We start from the raw sequence: 25,465 nt of genomic DNA, 5'->3' as shown, positions 1-25,465 counted from the left end.
GTTGATTATGTCTACTATATACTGCAGGGATTATTATTAAGCAAATAATGATAGACTTGCTTATCCTGTTGTAATTTTAGTTCCTTGGGGGAGAGGAAGAAGCTGCTTAGTTATATCCAGCGATTGGGTCAAATCCACGTTGATACAATGAAGGTAAGAGGATCTGAGTTTGTTATGTTTTTTGAATGTAAAGTGATATAACTCAATTATGTAAAATTCATTTTGAAGAGAATAGGAGGAAATCTGCTTCTCAGTGATGGAACTGCGAGTAGTAGATCTTTTCTTTTTTTTTTTTTTGAGACGGAGTCTCACTCTGTTGCCCATTCTGGAGTGCAGTGGCGCAATCTCGGCTCACTGCAAGCTCCGCCTCCTGGGTTCACGCCATTCTCCTGCCTCAGCCTCCCGAGTAGCTGGGACTACAAGCTCCCGCCACCATGCCCGGCTAATTTTTTGTATTTTTAGTAGAGACGGGGTTTCACTGTGTTAGCCAGGATGGTCTCGATCTCCTGACCTCCTGATCCACCCGCCTTGGCCTCCCAAAGTGCTGGGATTACAGGCGTGAGCCACCGCGCCTGGCGAGTAGTGGATCTTTTCTAAACTTTCTGCACTTTCTAAAATGAGCACAGAGTATTTAAATCAGAAGAAGAACTAAAATATGTTAAGCATACAGAAAAGCATAAGTAGACCACTACCCAACTTGTCCAATCTTAATATTTTGCCTAATTTGCTTCAAGTCTGTTATTTTTAGAGCAAAATATTAGAAATTATTGAAGACCTCCTTTGTACATTCTTTTTTATTTTTATTTTTATTTTTTAATGAAATTGGGTCTTGCTCTGTCATCCAGGCTGGAGTACAGTGGCGCAATCTCAGCTCACTCCAACCTCCGTCTCCCTGGCTCAAGTGATCCTTCCATCTCAGCCACCCCAGTAGCTTGAACTATGGGTGCACGCCACCACACCTGGCTAATTTTTGTATTTTTTTTTTTTTTTTTTTGATATGGAGTCTGCTCTGTTGCCCAGGCTGGAGTGCAGTGGCACGATCTTATAGAGCAGGATCTGAAATAACTCAAATACATACTTTAATTTTGCTTTTGCAAGTTACATGTTGGCCAGGCTGACCTCAAACTCCTGACCTCATGATCTGCCTGCCTCGGCCTTCCAAAGTGTTGGGATTACAGGCATGAGCCACTGTGCCCGGCCAATAATATATTTTTGAAGTAATATTTAAGGCAGTCAGTGGTTTCAACTGCCCACTTTTATTCTTTTTTCTATTTTTCTTTAAAAAGAAAGATAGTTTTTTTCTTTTTGTTGACCAGGCATGGTGGCTCACACAGTAATCCCAGCACTTTGGGAGGCTAAGGTGGGTGGATCACTTGAGCCCCTAAGTTCAAGACCAGCCTGGGCAATATGGTGAAACTCCATCTACAAACAATAGAAAAGTTAGCTGGGTGTGGTGGTGCACACCTGTATTCCCAGCTACTTGGGAGGCTGATTTAGGAAAATCACCTGAACCCACGGAGGTCGAGGCTTCAGTGAGCCATGATCACACCACTGTACTCCAGCCTGGGCAACAGAGTGAGACCCTGTCTCAAAAAAAAAAAACCCACCAACATTATTTAACCTCATTTATAAATTATAAATGATAGTTGTTGGAAACAGATTTTCAAACTACCGAATCACTGCCTAGTAATGAAATCAATACCTTAAATGAATTTAACTTCATCAGCAGTGCAGTTCAGCAAAGAATTCACCTAGTTTGCTACTCAGTTGCAGCCCTCGAGGATTTCTTCCCTAATCTGATACCTACCTAACTTGATACTTAAAACATAAATAGCTTTATTGAGATATAATTCACAAGTTGTATGATTCACTCATTTTTAGTGTGCAAGACAGTGCTTTTTAGAAAGTTCACAGTGTTGTTTAATCACACACAATTTTATTTGAGTTGTAAGAGTTCTTTACATGTTCTGGATGTAAATCCTTATGGGAGATATGATACACAAATAATTTTTCCTAGTCTGTGGGTTGTCTTTTTACTTTTTTGGTGGTGGTCTTTGGATCATAAAAGTTTTAAGTTTTTATGTAATCCAATTTATATTTTTTTGTTCATTTGTGTCTTGTACTTTTAGTGTCATATTTAAGAAACCATTGCCGAACCCAAGGTCACCATGGTTTGTTCTTGTCACAGTGTTCTTTATGCTAAATTTAGTTCAGTTGGCCTCTGAAGCTGAGATTGTGTAATGGTGAAGAGGGAGTGCAGTGTTTGACATAATGAGGACTAATTTTTCAAATGTATCAATGAATCTTTTTTTTTTTTGAGACAGAATCTTGCTCTGTTGCCCAAGCTGGAGTGCAGTGGCACAATCTCAGCTCACTGCAACCTTCGCCTCCCAGGTTCAAGTGATTTTCCTGCCTCAGCCTCCTGAGTAGCTGGGATAACAGGCGCCCACCATCACTCCTGGCTAATTTTTGTATTTTTAGTAGAGATGGGATTTTGTCATGTTGGTCAGGCTGGTCGCGAACTCCTGACCTCAGGTAATCCACCTGCCTCAGCCTCCCAAAGTGCTGGCATTACAGGCGTGAGCCACCATGCCCTGCCAGAAACCCTATCTCTACCAAAAAAAGAAAAATTAGACAGGCATGGTATAGTTCCAGCTACTTGGGAAGCTGAGGTGGGAGGATCGCTTGAACTTGGGAGGCAGAGGTTGCAGTGAGCCATGATTGTACCACTGTACTCCAGCCTATGTGATAGAGCTAGACTCTGTCTCAAAAAAAACAAAAACAAAAACAAGACAGTTATTACAACCTGAAAAATTTACAGTGAAGGCTTTAGGTCCTTAAATGGTTTAAAAGTAGATTTTAGCCACACGCTGTGACTCGTGCCTATAATTCCAGCACTTTGGGAGGCTGAGGCGGGCGGATCATGAGGTCAGGAGTTCGAGACCAGTTTGGCCAATATGGTGAAACCCCGTCTCAACTAAAAATACAAAAAAAAATTAGCTGGGCATGGTGGTGCACGCCGGTAGTCCCAGCTATTTAGGAGGCTGAGGCAGGAGAATCGCTTGAACCCAGGAGGCGGAGGTTGCAGTGAGCCAAGACTGCACCACTGAACTCCAGCCTAGGTGACAGAGTGAGACTCTGTCTCAAAAATAAAGAAATAGCTGGGTGCTGTGGTCTCTATCTCCTAACATCGTGATCCGTTCACCTCAGCCTCCCAAAGTGCTGGGATTACAGACATGAGCCACCGCGCCTGGCCATATTTGTATATCTAAACTTAGAAAAGGCAGTAAAACTATGATAAAAATGATTTTTTTTTTTTGTAAACCCTTTAGGAGGCCAAAGGTGCAATGATTGCTTGAGGCCAGGAGTTGGAGACCAGCCTGGGCAATATAGCAAGACCTTGTCTCCACAAAGAATAAAAATAAATTAGCTAGGCATGGTGGTACATGCCTGCAGTCCCAGCTATTTGGGAGGCTGAGGCGGGAGGATCCCTTGGGCCTCGGAGTTTGAGGCTACAGTAAGCTATGGTTGTGACTGTGAATAGCCAACGCACTGCAGCCTGGTGAGAAAACGAGACCCTGTCTCTAACAAAAACAACACACACACACAAATACATCGTTCAGCTGTACAAAATTATTTTCTTTCTTTTTATCTTCTTTTTTTGAGACACAGTTTCTCTCTGTCGCCCAGGCTGAAGTGTTGTGGCACAATAGTAGGTTACTGCAGCCTTGATGCCCTGGGACTCAAGGGATCTTCCTACCTCAGCCTCTAGAGTACCTGGGACTACAGATGTGTGCCACTGCATTTTTTTTTTTTTTTTTTTTTTTTTTTTTTTTTTTTTTTGAGATGGAGTCTCGCTCTGTCCTCCATTCTGGAGTGCAGTGGCACAATCTCGGCTCACTGCGAGCTCTGCCTCCCAGGTTCACTCCATTCTCCTGCCTCAGCCTCCCGAATAGCTGGAACCACAGGCTCCCGCCACCGCGCCTGGCTAATTTCTTTGTATTTTTAGTAGAGACGGGGTTTCACCGTGTTAACCAGGATGGTCTCGATCTCCTGACCTCGTGATCCGCCCGCCTCGGCCTCCCAAAGTGCTGGGATTACAGGCTTGAGCCACCGCGCCCGGCATTTTTTTTTTTTTTTTTAAGAGATGAGGTCTCACTATGTTGCCCAGACTAGTCTCAAACTCTTGGCCTCCCAAAGTGCTGGAATTACAGATGTGAGCCCCTGCACTCCGACCTGCATGATTTCTTATCTATATGGTAGAAGAATTTCCATCTTTCTTTCTTTCCCTCCCTCCCTTCTTTCCTTTCTGTTTTAATGATGAGTACTGTATAGACACATTTAGAAAAAAAAAATTGGGCCGGGCGCGGTGGCTCAAGCCTGTAATCCCAGCACTTTGGGAGGCCGAGACGGGCGGATCACGAGGTCAGGAGATCAAGACCATCCTGGCTAACCCGGTGAAACCCCGTCTCTAGTAAAAAAAATACAAAAAAATAGCCGGGCGAGGTGACGAGCGTCTGTAGTCCCAGCTACTCGGGAGGGTGAGGCAGGAGAATGGCGTAAACCCGGGAGGCGGAGCTTGCAGTGAGCCGAGATCCGGCCACTGCACTCCAGTCTCGGCGACAGAGCCAGACTCCGTCTCAAAAAAAAAAAAAAAAAAAAAATTTAGGCTGGGTGCTGTGGCTCACGCCTGTAATCCCAACACTTTGGGAGGCCAAGGTGGGCGGATCACTTTAGGTCAGGAGTTTGAGGTCAGCCTGGCCAACACAGAGAAACCCCGTCTCTACTCAAAATACAAAAATTAGCTGAGTGTGGTGGCACACCCCAGTAGTCCCAGCTACTCGGGAGGCTGAGGCAGGAGAATAACTTGAACTTGGGAGGCAGAGGTTGCAGTGAGCCGAGATTGTACCACTGCACTCCAGCCTGGGTGACACAGTGAGACTCTGTGTCAAAAAAAAAAAAAAATTTAGACATAATACCTATAGTGATATGGCTTACATGATGTGAATGAATGTGTTTAAATCGAAATGAATATGTATATTTAACTTGAATACGACAAAATTATTAAAGAATAATTAAGTCATATACATAATAAAAAAATCAAAATCCTTATTTTTCTGTTATTCGCATCCATTAAGAAGAAGTAAAATATACTCAGATCCAATATACTTGATGTGTCTGATAGTGATACCTAAATAAGGTAATGATGTTAACATCTTGTCATTTTCCTTAGTATTTTTACTTGAAAAATCAAATAGCTTTGACTTTGCACTATAATTAGGAATGGCTGCACACAAATTTCAGGTGGACTTACATGTTATTACTCATATTAATTAAACATAATTTTCCAGGTTATTAATGATCCTATCCATGGCCACATTGAGCTCCACCCTCTCCTCGTCCGAATCATTGACACACCTCAATTTCAACGTCTTCGATACATCAAACAGCTGGGAGGTGGTTACTATGTTTTTCCAGGAGCTTCACACAATCGATTTGAGCATAGTCTAGGGTAAGAAGGGAATGGGGTGGGGAACTTGCAGTTTTTAGGTATTTCCTCTGTCTCATGAAATAGTTATCTTAGGCTAGGCATGGTGGCACACGCCACCACTCCCGGCTAATTTTGTATTTTTAGTGGAGATAGAGTTTCATCATGTTGGCCAGGCCGGTCTCAAACTCCCGACCTCAGGTGATCCGCCCACCTCAGCCTCCCAAAGTGTTGGGATTACAGGCATGAGCCACCACGCCTGACCCTCTTCTTTCTGTTTATATATTTGACTACTCTAGGTACCTCATCTTAATGAAATCATACAATATTTGTCTTTTTGTCACTGGCATATTTCACTTAGCATAATTTCCTCAAAGTTCATCCATGTTGTAGTATGTGTCAGTATTTCCTTCTTTTTTATTAGTTTTTTAATTAATTTATTTTTTATTTCTTTCCTTTTTAAGGTTGAATAATATTTATCATATGTATACACCACATTTTGTTTATTCATTTGTTGATGGATACCTGTTGCTTTTACTTCTTGGCCATTTTGAGTAGTGCTGCTATGAACATGTCGGTACAAATATATTTTCTTTCTTTTTTTAGGGGGGGGTGCGGTACGGAGTCTTGTTCTGTTGCCCAGGCTGGAGTGCAATGGTGCGATCTTGGCTCACTGCAACCTGTGCCTCCTGGGTTCAAACAATTCTCCTGCCTCACCCTCCCAAGTAGCTGAAATTACAGGTACCTGCCACGACGCTCAGCTAATTTTTGTATTTTTTAGTAGTGATAGGGCTTCAACATGTTGGCCAGGCTGGTCTCAAACCCCTGACCTCAAGTGATCTGCCCGCCTCAGCCTCCCAAAGTGCTGGTATTAACAGGCGTGAGCCACTGAGCCCAGCCAATCTTTCCAAGACCCTGCTTTGTTATTGTGGGTGTATACCCAGAAGTGAAATTGCTAAATCACTGTGGTAATTCCATTTTTAATTTTTGTGGAGCACCCATACTGATTTCCATGGCAACTACACCATAATACATCCCCACTAACAGTGCACAGGATTCCAATTTCTCCACATCATGTCCAACACTTGTTATTTTCTGGTTTTCTTTTTTTAACAGTAGCTATCCTAAGGGGTGTGAAGTGGTATCTCACTGTGGTTTTGATTTGCATTCCTCTAATGATTGGTGATACTGAGCCAGAGGTCCTGCTTTTGGGATTCCGTTTGTGTGTGTACCTGCCTCGTTCTGAAATAGACTGTTGAGTAAAGTTGCCCTGAAGATACGTTAGAATATTTGAGGAAGTTCTTGAGGACCAGAACCATCACTCCTCTTGCAAACGGAAGAGTGACTTTTTGTGTTTTTGCTCTGCAGGGTGGGGTATCTAGCAGGATGTCTAGTTCGCGCCCTGGGTGAAAAACAACCAGAGCTGCAGATAAGTGAACGAGATATTCTCTGTGTTCAGATTGCTGGACTTTGTCATGATCTCGGTAAGCCGTATAAAGAGACAAAGTTGTTATGTAAAATCATAACATATGTTACCTCTCTTTGACATTAAAAAATCAGATCAACCAAGAGAATATGGAAGTTGTATTTTAATTCTTCAGTTGACATTAGTATAAATGTACTGTTGCTTCTTCCTAGAATGATTCATAAGTAGAAAACATTGCTATTTTATATTCTTGGCATCTTTCAGTGAATTTCTCATGTTAGACATTTTTGCTAAAAGTGTTTTTTTGTTTGTTTGTTTTGTTTTGTTTTGAGACGGAGTCTTGCTCTGTTGCCCAGGCTGGAGTGTAGCGGCTCATTATCGGCTCACTGTAACCTCTGCTTCCTGGTTTCAAGCAATTCTCGTGCTTCAGCCTCCCGAGTAGCTGGGATTACAGGCATGCACCATCATATCCAGCTAATTTTTGTATTTTTAGCAGAGACAGAGTTTCACCATGTTGGCCAGGCTGGTCTCGAACTCCTGAACTCAGGTGATCCACCAGCCTCAACCTCCCAAATCCCAAAGCGCTGGGATTACAGGCAGGAGCCACCGTGCCCGGCCATCATCTTTATTACAGGTTATATGAAAGGGCGTTTTGATAATGAGTTTTTCTTACTACTGTTTTTAGGATGGTGTGTGAATTTTACTTTTATCCTCCTTTTTAAATAAAATCACCATTTTTCCTACAGTTATTTGGTCAAATCCATTTTTTTTCATATTTGTAATCTCTAATCTGCCCAAGTGGATTAACATATTTAGAGAACTCCTTGTGTTTTCTGATCCACGTGAAGTCTTGGGCCACTTTAATCCAAGCAAAAGAGTATCATCCTTTTCCTGTGACAGAGAGAAAGGGGACTGTCCCATTTATTTATTTATTTATTTATTTATTTATTTATTTATTTGAGTCTTGCTCTGTCACACAGACTGGAGTGCAGTTGGCACAATCTCGGCTCACTGCAATCTCACCTCCTGGATTCAAGTGACTCTCCTGCCTCAGCTTCCCAAGTAGCGCCTGGCTCATTTTTTTGTATTTTTAGTACAGATGTAGTTTCATCATGTTGTTGAAACTGGTCTCGAACTCCTGATCTCAAGTAATTCACCTCCTTCGGCCTCCCAAAGTGTTGGGAATACAGGCATGAGTCACCACGTTGGGCCGGGACTGTCCCTTTTAAATCATGGGGGTTTTTACCTCTATCCTTATAGTTTATTCCTACTTATTCAGGGACCCTGAGAGTTTGTGTGTACCCTCAGGGCAGGGGAAGGGAGGTGCCCCTGTTTAGATAGCTAGATACTTAAAGCAAGTAGGCTCTCTTTTTATGTCCCCCTGGAAACTTCCAAAGAACCAATACCAGCCCCTAAATGATAAATTTGATGGATTCTTGGTATTTTGAGAGAGAATCATTGGGAAACCTTTACCAGTCCCCAGGAGCCTGAGCACTGCATTAGCCAGCCTTTATGTGTAGCCTATGACTTGCAGAGAAGGGCCAGGGCTAGTCTAGGTAGACTTCCCTCTCCAGTTAAGTGGCTCACTTCTTTTCTTTTTTTTTTTTTTTCAGATGCAGTCTCACTCTGTTGCCCAGGCTGGAGTGCAATTGTGCGATCTTAGCTTACCACAACCTCACCTCCTGGGTTCAAGCAATTCTCCTGCCTCAGCCTCCTGAGTAGTTGGGACTACAGGCACACGCCACCATGCCCAGCTAATTATTATAATTTTAGTAGAGACAGGGTTTCACCATATTGGTCAGGCTGGTCTCAAACTCTAGACCTCAGGTGATCCATGTGCCTCAGCCTCCCAAAGTGCTGGGATTACAGGCATGAGCCACCACACCCGGCCAAAGATAGATTTTTTTAAGCTTGGGAGTAATAAGATAAATTCTAATTTTTTCTTCTGCACCCCAGTGGATTTTCTTTCTTTTTTTTTTTTTTCCCAAGACAGAATCTCACTCTGTTGCCCAGGTTGGAGTACAGTGGCACAATCTCAGCTCACTGCAACCTCCGCCTCCCAGGTTTAAGCGATTCTCCTACCTCAGCCTCCTGAGTAGGTAGGATTACAGGTGCCTGCCACCACACTCGGCTAATTTTTGTATTTTTAGTAGAGACGGGGTTTCACCATCTTGGCCAGGCTTGTCTCGAACTCCTGACCTCATGATCCACCTGCCTTGGCCTCCCAAAGTGCTGGGATTACAGGCATGAGCCACTGTGCCAAGCCCCTTTTTTAAAAATTTTGATGTGGAGTCTTGCTCTGTCGCCCAGGCTGGGGTTCAGTGGTGTGATCTCGGCTCACTGCAAGCTCCGCCTCTTGGGTTCACGCCATTCTCCTGCCTCAGCTTCCTCAGTAGCTGGGACTACAGGCGCCCGCCACCAAGCCCGGCCAATTTTTTGTATTTTTAGTAGAGACAGGGTTTTTACCATGTTGGCCAGGCTGGTCTCGAACTCCTGACTTGAAGTGATCCACCTGCCTCAGCCTCCCAAAGTGCTGAGATTACAGGCATGAGCCACCACACCTGGCCCCAGTGATTTTCCTGAAACTGCTATTTTAATCCAGATATTTTCAATCTGAAGATTTCAAAAAGTTTTTGGCATTAACATTCTTTTCAGTTACATGGAATTGTCCATTTATCAAGCCCTGCGTGGTGGTGCATGCCTGTAGTCCCAGCTATTCAGGTGGCTGAGGTAGGAGGATGACTTGAGGTCAGGAGTCCAAGGCTACAGTGCATAATGATCATGCTTGTGAATAGCCACTGCACTCCAGCCTGAACAACATAGCAAGACTCTGTCTCTTCATAAAACAACAAAAACTGCCCTTTTATCAGATTTATGTAAGCCCTGGTGACTGGAGACCGCTCGATGGAGAGCTTACTTTTCCATGTTTCTGCTTCCTGTTCTCCTGTTTTAGAAATAGGAAGGGTTTGTCCCTTTTTGTGATTGTATTTTTAGATTATTAATTTCTGTTGCTATTCAAGTTAAACTAAAAAGATTAAAGAATTCAGTTTGGCCAAGTGTGGTGGCTCACGCCTATAATCCCAGCACTTTGGAAGGCTGAGATGGGCGGATCACCTGAGGTCAGGAGTTCGAGACCAGCCTGACCAACATGGAGAAACCCCATCTCTACTAAAACTGCAAAATTAGCTGGGTGTGGTGGCATGCGCCTGTAATCTCAGCTACTCGGGAGCCTGAGGCACGAGAATTGCTTGAACCTGGGGAGTGGAGGTTGTGTTGAGCCAAGATCGCACCACTACACTCCAGCCTGGGCAACAAGAGCGAAACTCCGTCTCAAAAAAAAAAAAAAAAAGAAAGAAAAAAGTTTATGTTATTTTACAGATGTTTCTCTTGTTCTAAGGCTGATTTTGTTTTTAAGGTCATGGGCCATTTTCTCACATGTTTGATGGACGATTTATTCCACTTGCTCGCCCGGAGGTGAAATGGACGGTATGTATTCACACATTCAATAGTCAATAAAAAGAAAGATTATTTAAGCAGGTTATTCAGTTAATTTATCTGTTTGGTTCCACTACTGTGTTATAAAATACTTCCCCATTACAGTGTCCAGGGTGCTTTCATTCACATATGTATATATGTTTTTGTTTGGTCCTCACAGTAGTCTGTAAGGAAGTTATCATTATCTCCCTTTTTACAAATAAAGGAACTGGAAACTCTTGGATGTGTATTGATGCGTCAAAAATCACAAAGCTGCTAACTATTGGAATCAGCAATACAAAACCGGTTGCCAGTTTAATGCTCCTTCTGCTCAATTGTACTACTGTATGTTAAAAGGCCAACTCCAATTCTGACACATTTGGTATGACCATGAACTAACTGTTACCAGCCAAGTCATATATATCAAGTGAATCATTTTAAAATTAGGCATTTGCAGGTGGCTGTCTCATATTTTGGGATCAATTTTTGAGAAGTAAAATTAGGTTGGTTTTTACTACACTGTATTTCTGGAACGGGAATAGAAAATGATATTAATATATATTGAAAACTTCTTACATGTCAACCACTTTTTTATCTCTTTCTCTCTCTTTTTTTGAGGTATAGTTCACACACAATAAGTTGTCCAGATCTTAAGTTCAGTGAGTTTTGACAGGTGTATGCATCCATATGACTATTACCCAGTCAGGATATAGAACATTTTCATCTTCCTGAAAAATTCCCATGTTCTTTTTCCCAGTCAATTCCCACTCCCCCTCACCCCACCATCACCTTCTGATTTTCACAAACATAAATGAATTTTGTTGTTCTTAGACTTGATTAAGCCGAATCATATAGGAGGTTCTATTTTATGCCTTGCTTTATTTACTCCACATAATGGTTTTGAGATTTGTTCATGTTGTGTGCCTCAGTAGTTGATCCTTTTTTTTATCACCTATGTGATGTGACATTGTGCGAATAAGTCACAATTTGTTTACCCTTTCTTGTTTTGTTGGCATTTGGATTGTTTTCAGGTTTTGACTGTTATAAATAAAGTTGTTGTGCACATTATCGTATAACATTTTGGTAGAAATACATTTTCTGTGTTGTAGTGTGGAAAGTTAATTACGTTTTTAAAACAAGAAATATGTTCAGCAGAAATGTATTATTTTATTTTATAAACATAAAAATAGATAAAATAAAGAAACACATTTTCACTTCGCTTAGGTAAATACCGAGGAGTTAGAATTGCTGGGTCATATGGTAGATGTATATTTAATTCTGTAAGAAACTACCAGGGTTTTCCAATGTGGCTGTACCATTTTACACTCCCATCCGCAACGTATTGGAGTTCCAGTTGTTTTATAGCCTCACCAACATTTGGCCTTTCAGATTAGCCCTTCTAATGAGTGTCAAATGGTATTTCATGGTTCGATTTTCTAATGTATGTTGAATACTATTTCCTGTACTTTGTACTTTGTTATTGACATATCTTCTTCTGCAAAGAACTCTTAGCATTTTACTCATTTAAAAAGTTTGATTGCTTGCTCTTTGATTATTGAGTTGTGGAATTCTTTGTATATGTATGGTTAGGTATATGTATTGTGAATATTTTTCCCCAGTGTCTGGCTTGGCCAATTCATTTTTTCATGGTGCCTTTTGAAAAACAGACATTTTCAATTTTGATGAAGTACTCTGGTTCTTCAAGCCAGTAAAATGGGTAGTTTCTTACCACTTTTTCTGTCTTGGGGCCTGCCCTGAGGCTCAAGACCATAAAACCGGAATGTCACCTAGTACTCCTCCCTTCTAAGTATTGAGGTCTAACATCCTCTTGGTTTTGGTCTCTCTCCAGGACCTTCAGGGAGTTGTCCAGAGCTTATAGTTGTTTTCTCCTGCAGTTGATCTAATAGGATCTACTCAATCATTACCAAGTATTTTCCTTTAAGTATTTTGCCTTTCATGTTTAAATCCTTAGCTCATGTACAATTTATTTTTGTGTAAGTAAATGGGAGAACTCTTTTTTTCTTTTTTTTGAGATGGAGTCTCACTCTATCACCCAGGCTGGAGTGCAGTGGTGCAATCTTTGCTCACTACAACCTCCGCCTCACGGGTTCAAGCAATTCTCCTGCCTCAGCCTCCTGAGTACCTGGTAACACAGGCGTGTGCTACCACACCCGGCTAACTTTTGTATTTTTAGTAGAGATGGGGTTTCACCATGTTGGTTAGGCTGGTCTCGAACTCCTGATTTCATGATCCACCCGCCTAGGTCTCCTAAAGTGCTGGGATTACAGACGTGAGCCACCGTGCCTGGCCAAGAAATCTAATTTTTAAATAGTTCATCCTATCCCCACTGACCGTAATACCAACCCCAACATTTATTAACTTCCCATATATAATGAATCATTCTGCATTCTGTTCTGTTTCCACACTTGTTACTTGGGGAGGAAAAAAAAAAGAAAAGAAATTTGTATCTGAAAAATATGAGCCCCTTTACATGATCAGGCCCAGAGAGGCCTCGAAATAGAACAGCAATCATGTCACACCCCCTGGAGCTAAATAACTATTACCTCTTAAAGTCAGCTGCTGTGTGGGATGCCAGGTAACCATATAATGCCATACACCCTGTACTTCATAAGATGTAGCCAATCACTAACTAACGTTACTTCTGTAAGCCAGTGAACACTCCTAACAGCTTTCTTTTTTTTTTTTTCTTTTTGAGACGGAGTCTCACTCTGTCGCCCAGGCTGGAGTGCAGTGGCCGGATCTCAGCTCACTACAAGCTCCGCCTCCCGGGTTTACGCCATTCTCCTGCCTCAGCCTCCCGAGTAGCTGGGACTACAGGCGCCCGCCACCTCGCCCGGCTAGTTTTTTGTATTTTTTAGTAGAGACGGGGTTTCACCGTGTTAGCCAGAATGGTCTCGATCTCCTGACCTCGTGATCCGCCCGTCTCGGCCTCCCAAAGTACTGGGATTACAGGCTTGAGCCACCGCGCCCGGCCTCCTAACAGCTTTCGTGATCACCTCCTCTTTGTGATCTCCTCCTCCTGATTTGTGCCCTTTTCTTTTTCTTTTCTTTCTCTCCTTCCTTTCTGTCTTTCTCTCTCTTTTTCTCTTCCTCACTTTCTCTCTTTCTCACTCTTTCTCTCTCTTTTTCCCTTCCTACCTTCCTTTCCTTCCCTTCCTTCCCTTCTTTCCCTTCCTTTTCTTTCCCCCTTCCCCTCCCCTTCCCCCTCCCCTCCCCCTCCCCTCCCCCTCCCCTCCCCCTCCCTTTCCCCTCCCCTTCTCCTTCCCTTCCCCTCCCCCTCCCCTTCTCTCCTCTCACCTCCCCTCCACAGGATCTTGCTTTGTCACCCAGAGTGGAGTGCAGTGGTGCAAACACAGCTTACTGCAACCTTGACTTCCAAGGCTCAAGCAATTCTCCCACTTCATCCTCCCAAGTAGCTGGGACTACAAGCACACACTACCATGCCCAGCTAATTTTTTGTATTTTTTGTAGAGGCAGGTCTCACTGTGTTGCCCAGGCTGGTCTCAACTGCCGAGCTCAAGCTATCTGCCCACCCTGGCCTCCTAAAGTGCTGAGATTACAGGCCTAAGCCACCACACCTGGCCAGTCCTTTTTTCTTTAATAACTTGAGCCTCTCTTTTGTTCTCCCCAAGCATTCCCCAAGGCAATTTGTAAATGTGTCCTCAACCTTGGCCCAAGTAAACTCTCTATATTAAATATTCCTCAGCTCCTTCCTTTTAGGTTGACATACTTTATAATAAGATTTATGTTTTTATTTTTTCTTTTCTGTGGAGAACAGTCTTACTATGTTGCCCAGGCTGGTCTTGACCTCCAGACTCATGCAATCCTTGCACCTCAGCCTCCCAAGTAGCTGAGACCACAGGCCTGCACCATCACACCTGGGTTTTTATTTGTAGAGATGGAGTCTTACTATGTTGCCTAGGCTGGCCACGAAAGTCATACATCTTTGTTATACTTACTCCTAAGTTCCTTATAATTTTAGTTATTAGTGTTATTATGGTCTGTGCTAGCTTTATGAAACTTATTTTTTTCTGTTTGCCATTATATTCACAGTTGGCATTGATATATTTAAAACTACTCTTTTGAAAATCCCTTACTTATTTTATTTATTTATTTATTTTTATTTTATTGTTTTTGAGACAGGGTCTTGCCTTGTCACGCGGGCAGGAGCTCAGTGATGTCATCTAAGCTCACTGCAACCTCCGCCTCCCAGGTTCAAGTGATCCACCTCATTTTTGTTTTTTAAAATACTCTCTCTTCATATATAAATTTTTTTTCTGAATCATTAGAAAGTAAGTTTTGACCAGGCACAGTGGCTCATGGTTGTAATACTAACATTTTGGGAGGCTAAGGTGGGCAGATCGCTTGAGCCCAGGAGTTCAAGACCAGCCTGGACAACATGGTGAAACCCCGTCTCTACAAAAAAATTTAAAAATGAGCCTGGCATGGTGGGGTGGCAGGATTGCTTGAGCCTGGGAGGTCGAGGCTGCAATGAGCTGTGATCGTGCTACTGCACTCCAAAGTAGATAATAGAGTGAGAACCTGTCTCAAAGAAAGAAAGTTCATTTTTAGACTGAACACAGTGGCTCACACCTGTAATCCCAACAGTTTGGGAGGCTGAGGCAGGAGGATAGCTTTGAGGCCAGGAGTTCAAGACCAGCCTGGGCAACATAGTGAAACTCTGCTTCTACAAAATTATGAAAACATCAGCTGGTCATGGTGGTGCACACCTGTAGTCCTAGCTACTGAGAAGGCTGAGATGGGAGGGTTGCTTGAATCCAGGAGTTCAAGGATACACTGAGCTATGACTACGCCACTGAGCTCCAGCCTGGGTGATAGAGCAAGAGCCCTGTCTCTCAAAGAATGTAAATTGTTGAAATATTTTATTTCTAAATACTTCAGTGGGTATTTCCTAAAAACAACATTTTCTTATATAACCATAGTATAATTGTCAAAATCAGTAAATTAATGTTGATACAGTACTCTTATCTAATTCAGACTTTCAAATTTTACCAATTGTTCATATAGAAAAAGAGGAAAAAAACCTTTTTCCCCTGGTCCAGAAATACGTATTGCATTTGGTTGCCATTTTTCTAATTTCTTTTGATCTAGAACAATTCTTCAGTCTTTATCGTTAGTGACTTTGTCATTTTTTTTAAAGAGCAAGTGAGCTATTTTGTGGAATATTCATCAATTTGAGTTTCAGTGTGATGTTTCCTCATAGATTCAAGCCATGCATTTTTGGTAGAATGCCACAAAAGTGATGTGTCCAGGTCGGATGCGGTGGCTCACGTCTGTAATTCCAGCACTTTGGGTGGCCGAGGTGGGTTGGTCACCTGAGGTCAGGAGTTCAAGACCAGCCTGCCCAACATGGCGAAACCCTGTCTCTACTAAAAATATAAAAATTATCTGGGCGTGGTGATGGTCACCTGTAATCCCAGCTACTCAGGAGGCTGAGGCAGGAGAATCACCTGAACCCAGGAGGTGGAGGTTGCCGTGAGCCAAGATCACGCCATTTCACTCCAGCCTGGGAAACGAGAGCGAAAAAAAAAAACACAAAAAAAATTAGCTGGGTGTGGTGGCACATGCCTACTTGGGAGGCTGAGGAAGGAGAATTGCTTGAGCCCAGGAGGCGGAGATTGCAGTAAGCCGAGATCACGCCACTGCACTCCAGCCTGGGCGACAGAGCTAGACTCTGTCTCCAAAAAAAAGGTGATACATCCTTGATAGTGTATCTCAGGAGGCACATAAAACCTAGTTGAGCCAATACCAGTGATATTAATTCTGATTACTTGATTAAGGCATTGTCTGTCAAATTTCTCCACTATAAAGTTACTATTTTTCCTCTTTGTAATTACATATATCTTGATTCAATTTGGTCTTTATTTTGTTTTGCTTTGTTTTGCTTTTTTGAGACGGAGTCTCGCTCTGTCGCCCAGCCTGTAGTGCAGTGGCACAATCTCAGCTTACCATAACCTCCACCTCCCGGGTTCAAGCATTTCTCCTGCCTCAGCCTCCTGAGTAGCTGGGACTATAGGCGCGTGCCACCACGCCCAGCTAATTTTTGTATTTTTAGTAGAGATAGGGTGTCACCATGTTGGGCAGGATGATCTCGATCTCCTGACCTCGTGATCCGCCCACCTCTGCCTCCCAAAGTGCTGGGATTACATGCGTGAGCTACTGCTCCCGGCCAATTTGTTTGTTGTTGTTGTTTTTTGGAGACAAGGTCTTTCTCTGTTGCCTAGGTTGGAGTGCAGGCATGAACACAGCTAACTGCAGCCTCAACCACCTGGGCTCAAGCAATCCTCCTGCATTAGTCTCCCAAGTAGCTGGGACCACAGGTGCATGCCACTATACCCAGCCAATTTTTTTATCTTTTTGTAGAAACAGGGTCTTGCTTTGTTGCCCAGGCTGGTCTCGACCTCCTGGGCTCAAGCAATCCTCCCACCTTTGCCTCTCAAAAAAATGCTGGGATTATAAATGTGAGCCACTGCACCCAGCCTGATTCTGTTTTTGTGGGGTTTTTGTTGTTGTTGTTGTTTGTTTTTGAGACAGAGTCTCACTGTGTCGCCCACCCAGGCTGGAGTGCAGGGCGATATCGGCTCGCTGCAACCTCCACCCTCAGGGTTCAAGTGATTCATCTGCCTCAGTCCCCCAAGTAGCTGGGATTATAGGTGCGCACTACGTGCCTGGCTAATTTTGTATTTTTTAGTAGACACAGGGTTTTGCCATGTTGGCCAAACTTGGACTCCTGACCTCAAGTGATCCGCCCACCTCAGCCTCCCAAAATGCTGGGAGTACAGGTGTGAGCCACAGCATCCAGCCCTGATTCTGTTTTTAAGAATAGTTTCAGCTGGGCACGGTGGCTCACGTCTGTAATCCCAGCACTTTGGGGGGCCGAGGCGGGCGGATCACGAAGTCAGGAGATCAAGGCCATACTGGCTAACATGGTGAAACCCTGTCTCTACTAAAAATACAAAAAAATTATCCGGGCATGGTGGCACGTGCCTGTAGTCCCAGCTACTCAGGAGGCTGAGGCAGGACAATGGCGTGAACCTGGGAGGTGGAGCTTGCAGTGAGCCAAGATGGCGGCACTGCACTCCAGCCTGGGTGACAGAGTGAGACTCCATCTCAAAAAAAAAAAAAAGAATAATTTCTGGAGCAAGAATTGTTTCTGGGCAGGGGGGAAGAATAGTTACAAGGCAAGGTGCTTGTAATCCCACCACTTTGGGAGGCTGAGACAGGAGGATTACTTGGGCCTAGGAGTTCAAGACCAACCTGGTCAACAAATCAAGACCCTGCCTCTACAAAAAAATTTAAAAATTAGCTGGGTAGGGTGGTGCACACCTGTGGTTTCACCTACTCAGGAGGCTGAAACGGGAGGATCACTTGAGCCCAGAAGTTCAAGGCTACAGTGACCCCCATGATCATACCACTGGACTCTAGCCAGGGCAACAGAGCGATTCCCTGTCTCTTTATTTATTTTTATTTTTTTTATTTTTTATTTTTTTTTGAGACGGAGTCTCGCTCTGTCGCCCAGGCTGGAGTGCAGTGGCCGGATCTCGGCTCACTGCAAGCTCCGCCTCCCGGGTTTACGCCATTCTCCTGCCTCAGCCTCCCGAGTAGCTGGGACTACAGGCGCCCGCCACCTCGCCCGGCTAGTTTTTTGTATTTTTTAGTAGAGACGGGGTTTCACCGTGTTAGCCAGGATGGTCTCGATCTCCTGACCTCGTGATCCGCCCGTCTCGGCCTCCCAAAGTGCTGGGATTACAGGCTTGAGCCACCGCGCCCGGCCCCCTGTCTCTTTAAAAAAAAAAAAAAAAGTTACAGGACAATTCAGGTTTTGTTTTTCTTTTTTTTTTTTTTTTTTGGAGACGGAGTCTCACTCTGTCGCCCAGGCTGGAGTGCAGTGGCCGGATCTCAGCTCACTGCAAGCTCCGCCTCCCGGGTTCCCGCCATTCTCCTGCCTCAGCCTCCCGAGTAGCTGGGACTACAGGCGCCCGCCACCTCGCCCAGCTAGTTTTTTGTATTTTTTAGTAGAGACGGGGTTTCACCGTGTTAGCCAGGATGGTCTCGATCTCCTGACCTCGAGATCCGCCCGCCTCGGCCTCCCAAAGTGCTGAGATTACAGGCTTGAGCCACCGCGCCCGGCCCAGGTTTTGTTTTTCATCTTGAGTTAGTTTATGGTAGGACCTAGGAAAGGGCAGATGTCTTCAGGAGTTCATTTGATCCATTACATTGATTGTGAATCAGTGAGCAGAGATGAGCAAACAGGCCAATTTGAGATTTCAAGGGAGAGCTTTGTTTTTACTGGCAAGTTTGCAGTTACCCCTTTTCACCACTAGATGGTAGTGCCTAACAGAGCTTATAACTGCACATCTTCAAAGGCTGATGAAAAAATAAAATTCAATTTTATGATGATATTTATTAAATGTAATTCTATCTACATGATCTTGTAATATTCACTTAGGTACTGTAAGTGATTATATCATAAAATGCATTAAATATGTTTATGAAATAAGTTTTGTAAAAGTTTTGTAGACTAGTAAAATCATGAAAAATCTGACAGGTTTTTAAAAATGTTCCTAAGATTGTGGTTAGAAACTAGAGAATTAATATGCAATAGACCCTTACCTCAGAATTACTTGGAATTGAGGATAATTTTGTTAATCAGGACTTCCAGTGGGCTAGAATCTTTAACACATCATATTGTGCTTACTTTTCCTAGCATGAACAAGGCTCAGTTATGATGTTTGAGCACCTTATTAATTCTAATGGAATCAAGCCTGTCATGGAACACTATGGTCTCATCCCTGAAGAAGATATTTGCTTTATCAAGGAACAAATTGTAGGACCACTTGAATCACCTGTCAAAGGTGTTTTGGTAAGTTTATGTACAACTTAATTTTAACTGACTGGTGCTTTTCATCTAGCCTTTTCATGATCCCTTCTGAGTTATACGTTTGGCTATTTTAGAGGCTAAATGGTAAAATATGAGTTCTATGTTTCTACTGTTTAATGCAAAAAATAAAAGGCTTATATTTTTTTCTACCTCTCAACTGAATTATTTAGAACTTACTTCCCAAAACTATATATACAGAAATTCTTTTTTTTTTTTTTTTTTTTTTTTTTTTGAGACAGGGTCTTACTCTGTCACACAGACTGGAGTGCAGTGGTGCAATCTCAGCTCACTGCAACTTCCACCTCCCAGGCTCAAGCGATCCTCCCACCTCAGCCTCCTGAGTAGCTGGGACCACAAATGTGCACTACCATGCCCAGTTAATTTTTGTATTTTTTGTAGAGATAGGGTTTTGTCACATTGCCCAGGCTAGTCTTGAAATCCTGAGCTCAAGTGATCTGCCCAGCTCTGCCTCTGAAAGTGCTGGGATTACAGGTGTGAGCCACTGTGCTTGGCATAAATTCTCTCTTTCTTTCTTTCCTTCCTTCCTTCCTTCCTTCCTTCCTTCCTTCCTTCCTTCCTTCCTTTCTTTTCTTTTCTTTCTTTTCTTTCTTTCTTTCTTCTTTCCTTTCTCAGAGTCTGGCTCTGTCGCCCAGGCTGGAGTGCAGTGGCCGGATCTCAGCTCACTGCAAGCTCCGCCTCCCAGGTTTATGCCATTCTCCTGCCTCAGCCTCCCGAGTAGCTGGGACTACAGGCACCCGCCACCTCGCCCGGCTATTTTTTTGTATTTTTTAGTAGAGACAGGGTTTCACCGTGTTAGCCAGGATGGTCTCGATCTCCTGACCTAGTGATTCGCCTGTCTCGGCCTCCCAAAGTGCTGGGATTACAGGCTTGAGCCACCGCACCCGGCCTCTTTCTTTCTTTTTTTTTAGACAGAGTCTTACTCTGTCGGCGAGGCTGGAGTGCAGTGGCACGATCTCAGTTCAGTGCAACCTCCGTCTCCCAGGCCCAAGCAATTCTCCTGCCTCAGCCTCCCATGTAGCTGGGATTACAGGTGTGTGCCACCACGCCTGGCTAATCTTTGGATTTTTAGTAGAGATGAGGTTTCACCATGTTGCCCAGGCTGGTCTCAAACTCCTGACCTCAGGTGATCCACCCACCTCGGCTTCCCAAAGTGCTGGGATTACAGGCGTGAGCCACTGTGCCCGGCCATAAATTATTTCTTAGTGAATATATATGCAGTATTTTATTCATTTAAAAAAATTTTTTTTAGAGATGTGGTCTCACTGTGTTGCCTAAGCTGGTTTCGAATTCCTGGGCTCAAGTGATTCTCCCACTTTGGCCTCCCAAAGTGCTGGGATTACAGGCGTGAGCCACCATACCTGGCCTGCAGTATTTTATGTAGAAGCCTAAAGTAATTTTGTTTGGAATGTAAATGTGTATGTTTCATCTAGCCATTAAAATGAACATATTTGGCCAGGCTCAGTGGCTCATGCCTGTAATCCCAGCACTTTGGGGGGCCATGATGAGAGGATCACTTGAGTCCTGGAGTTTGAGATCAGCCTGGATAACATACTGAAACCCTGTCTCATGCCTGTTGTCTCAGATGCTTGGGAGGCTGAGGCAGCCTGCAGTGATCTGTGATTGTGCAACTGCACTCCAGCCTGGGCAACAGAGCTATACCCTGTCTCCAAATAAAAAAAAAAAAAATCACATTTGAAATATTTAAATATATGAAGATCTACAAAAAAGTTGAACTGGTTCAATGGAAAATCTGTTTTGTTTCCTTTTTGATATTTTGTATTTTTTAAATTAAAAATAAAGTTGGAAAATAATTTCCCCCTGAGACTTTTAGGGTTGTTTCCTCAAATATATACAAGTGTACTTACAGTATAAGATAAAGAGATGGGTTTTGTAGCAAATATCCTATTTCCAAAACAATTGAGCTCAAAGAATACATTCAACAATGCATATTATTTAGACTAGGTGTGTAGCTACTTTGAAAGATAGTACTATTTTAATGCATGAATTCAAGCACCATTAATTTATTATTAGATTTTATATTATTTATTTATTTTTTTATTTTTGAGACGGAGTCTTGCTGTGTTACCCAGGCTAGAGGGCAGTAGTGTAACCTCAGCTCACTGCAACTTCCACCTCCTGAGTTCAGGTGATTCTCCTACCTCAGCCTCCCGAGTAGCTGGGATTACAGGCATTTGCTACCTAGCCTGGCTAATTTTTGTATTTTTAGTAGAGACGAGGTTTCACCATCTTGGCCAGGCTGGTCTTGAACTCCTGACCTCGTTATCTGCCCTCCTCGGCCTCCCAAAGTGATGGGATTACAGGCATGAGCCACTGCGCCTGGCCTAGATTTTATATTTTTCTTTTTTTTTTTTTTTTTTTTTTTTTTTTTTTTTGAGACGGAGTCTTGCTCTGTCCTCCAGGCTGGAGCGCAGTGGCAGGATCTCAGCTCACTGCAAGCTCCGCCTCCCGGGTTCAGGCCATTCTCCTGCCTCAGCCTCCGGAGTAGTTGGGACTACAGGCGCCCGCCGCCTCACCCGGCTAGTTTTTTGTATTTTTTAGTAGAGACGGGGTTTCACCGTTTTAGCCAGGATGGTCTCGATCTCCTGACCTCGTGATCCGCCCGTCTCGGCCTCCCAAAGTGCTAGGATTACAGGCTTGAGCCACCACGCCCGGCCGATTTTATATTTTTCAAAAACTTGGTTTATAAACCAAGAAAACACAGCTGTTGTTGGTTTTGGGAAATGTAATACGGTTAAGATCTTTTCAGTGGCACAAGAAAAGAAAATGTGGTATCAATAAGGTATCATATACCTTAGCATTTCTTTTCCCTTTCTACTAGTTTTGAAATGAAGTGGAAGAAGGAATAGAACCTTCTAGTTTATCTTATATTCCCAGTCAGGTATCTGTTTATAATTTACAGATTAATAAAATTGCTTTGCTTTGATTATAAATAGATTTGGTGCCTGTCCTAAAACTTCCAGTGGGTTTTCTTGCCTTCCAGTGGCCATATAAAGGGCGTCCTGAAAGGAAAAGCTTCCTTTATGAGATAGTGTCTAATAAAAGAAATGGCATTGATGTGGACAAATGGGATTATTTTGCCAGGTATGCACTGAACACTTCTGAAAAGTTGGCTAAAATATTTATATAAATTTAGTATTACTATTTAAGGTACAGCTTCCTTGTTGAAAAATTTCATATCTCTGCTTTGGAATCCTTCTAGGGACTGCCATCATCTTGGAATCCAAAATAATTTTGATTACAAGCGCTTCATTAAGTTTGCCCGTGTCTGTGAAGTAGACAATGAGTTGCGTATTTGTGCTAGAGATAAGGTAAGCTCTGCCAGAGGAGATAATAAGAAGAGTGTTGTTCCTGGTCTGAAATTTGGAAATAACCATTTGACAATTTGGAATAATTGGTAAATCGACAATCTCTTTACTTAATTCCTAGGATTTGTAAATATCTTTAGTCTCTTCCCTCCTACTGCATTATTAAATAATAATAAAATTAAAATGGACATTTATTAAGTTTTGAGTCAGACACTGGTTTTGGGGTTTTTCTGTTTGGTTGGTTGCATTTTTTTTGAAATAGGATCTCACTGTGTTCCCCAGGCTAGTCTTGAACTCCTGAGCTCAAGTGATCCTCCCTCCTCAGCCTCCCAAGTAGCTGGGAGTGCACATTATCATGCCTGGCTTGTATGAGGCCTTATTTTAAGTGCTTTGGACGGATCAACTTATTCCGTATAACCCTGTGAGATACATACTATTATTCCATTCAACAGGCGAGCAAATTAAGGCACAGAGAAGGCATATAATTAACAAGTAGTAGAGTTGGAATCTCAACCCAAAAAATTTGTTTCCAGAGTCTCTCTCTTTTTTTTTTTTTTGAGATGGAGTCTCACTCCACCACCCAAAGTGCAGTGGCGCCTTCTCAGCTCACTGCAAGCTCCGCCTCCCGGGTTCACGCCATTCTCCTGCCTCAGCCTCCCTGGTAGCTGGGACTACAGGCGCCGGCCACCTCGCCCGGCTAGTTTTTTTTTTGTATTTTTAGTAGAGATGGGGTTTCACCATGTTAGCCAGGATGATCTCGATCTCCTGACCTCGTGATCCGGCTGCCTCAGCCTCCCAAAGTGCTGTGATTATAGGCATGAGCCACCGTGCCCGGCCCAGAGTCTCATTTTTAATCACTATATTAGTGTTGAAAAATTTTATACAGTTAACACCTGAACAAAATCGTGTTTAGGGGTGCCACCCCCTCTCCTAGTTGAAAATCTATATATAACTTTTCTTTTTTTTTTTTTTTTAATTGGTGTCAGAGTCTCCTTCTGTTGCCTAGGCTGGGGTGCAGTGGCACGATCTTGGCTCACTGCAAGCTCTGCCTCCTGGGTTCAAGTGATTCTTCTGCCTCAGCCTCATGACTAGCTAGGTTTACAGGTACATGCCACCACGCCCAGCTAATTTTTGTCTTTTTATTAGACAACGGGGTTTCACCGTGTTGGCCAGGCTGGTCTCGAACTCCTGACCTCAAGTGATCCACCCACTTTGGCCTCCCAAAGTGCTGGGATTATAGGTGTGAGCCACTGTGCCTGGCCTGCGGCCTGCATACAACTTCTGACTTCCCAAAAACTTAAACTACTAATAGCCTCCTGTTGACCAGAAGCCTTATTGATAACTTTAATGGTCAGTTACACACATTTTGTATGTTTTTTTGGTTTTTGTTTTGTTTCCAGACAGGGTCTTGCTCTATCACTCAGGCTGGAGTACAGTGACACTATCATAGTACACGTAGCCTTGACTTCCTGGGCTCAACTGATCCTTCCTCCTCTGCCTCTTGAGTAGCTGGGACTACAGGCCTATGCTTGGCTAATTTTGGAATTTATTTTATAGAGGTGGGATTTCACTGTGTTGCCCGGGCTAGTCTCAAACTCCTGGGATCAAGCAACCCACCCACCTCAGCCTCCTAAAGTGCTATGATTATAGGTGTGAGCCACTGTACCCAGCCTATTTTGAATGTTACATGCATCATATACTATATTATTATTATTATTATTATTATTTTGATACAGGATCTTACTCTGTCACCCAGATTGGAGTATAGTGGTGCAATCTCCAATCACGGCAACCTCCACCTTTCCAGCTCAAGCAAATCTCCCACTTCACCTTCCCAAGTAGCTGCAACCACAGGCACATGCCACTATACCGGGCTAATTTTTCTATTTTTTTTGTAGAGAGAGGGTTTTGCTATGTTCCCCAGACTGGTCTCGAACTCCTGACCTGAAGCGATTTGCCCTCCTTAGCCTCCCAAAGTGCTGGTATTACATGTTGGAGCCACCATGCCCCGTCTACTGTATTCTTACAATAAAGTAAGCTAAAGAAAAGAAAATGTTATTAAGAAAATCATAAGGCAAGGCCAGGCGCAGTGGCTCACGCCTGTAATCCCAGCACTTTAGGAGGCCAAGGTGAGTGAATCACCTGAGATTAAGAGTTCAAGACCAGCCTGCCCAACCTGAGCAACATGGTGAAACCCTGTCTCTACTCAAAATACAAAAATTAGCTGGGTGCAGTGGTGAGCACCTGTAATCCCAGCTACTTGGGAGGCTGAGGCAGAAAAATCACTTGAACCTGGGAGGCAGAGGTTGTGGTGAGCCGAGATTGCGCCACTGCACTCCAGCCTGTGTGACAGAGCAAGACTCCTCTCAAAAAAAAAAAAAAAAAAAAAAAAAAAAAAAAAAAAAACATAAGGCAGAGAAAGTATATTTACTATTCATTAAGTGGAAGTGGATGATCATAAAGGTCTTCATCTTCATCGTCTTCACATTAAATAGACTCAGGAAGAGGAGGGGTTGGCCTTACTGTCTCAGGGGTGGCAGCGGGGCAAGAAAATCTGTATAAATGAACTCTTACAGTTCGAACATGTGTTGTTAAAGGTCAACTGTAGTTAAACAAGTGAAATCACTAGGTCCCTGTTAGATGGCAGTCATGTAATCAAAAAGTAGTATAGTACTATACTATAGAAAGTCAAGTACGGCTAGGTGTGGTGACTCATACCTGTAATCCCATAATCCCACTACTTCATGAGGCCGAGGTGGGCAGATCGCTTAAGCTTACAAGTTTGAGACCAGCCTGGCCAACATGGT

General features: G+C 43.2%; 1 protein-coding gene across 1 annotated transcript in view; it reads left to right on the top strand.

Annotated features, from left to right (window-relative positions):
• Positions 1 to 25,465, top strand: part of SAMHD1 (SAM and HD domain containing deoxynucleoside triphosphate triphosphohydrolase 1) — a 60,466-nt gene that overhangs the window by 11,190 nt on the left and 23,811 nt on the right. The window contains exons 3-9 of the mRNA XM_045362947.3: positions 81 to 153; positions 5,352 to 5,512; positions 6,857 to 6,972; positions 10,330 to 10,400; positions 19,138 to 19,293; positions 22,334 to 22,434; positions 22,553 to 22,661. Of these exons, the coding sequence (XP_045218882.2) occupies positions 81 to 153; positions 5,352 to 5,512; positions 6,857 to 6,972; positions 10,330 to 10,400; positions 19,138 to 19,293; positions 22,334 to 22,434; positions 22,553 to 22,661 (787 nt within the window). The remainder of the gene's footprint in view (positions 1 to 80; positions 154 to 5,351; positions 5,513 to 6,856; positions 6,973 to 10,329; positions 10,401 to 19,137; positions 19,294 to 22,333; positions 22,435 to 22,552; positions 22,662 to 25,465) is intronic.

Source organism: Macaca fascicularis, chromosome 10 (assembly GCF_037993035.2).
Source record: "Macaca fascicularis isolate 582-1 chromosome 10, T2T-MFA8v1.1".
Taxonomy (NCBI): domain Eukaryota; kingdom Metazoa; phylum Chordata; class Mammalia; order Primates; family Cercopithecidae; genus Macaca; species Macaca fascicularis.
This window is presented reverse-complemented; position numbering and strand designations above follow the sequence as displayed.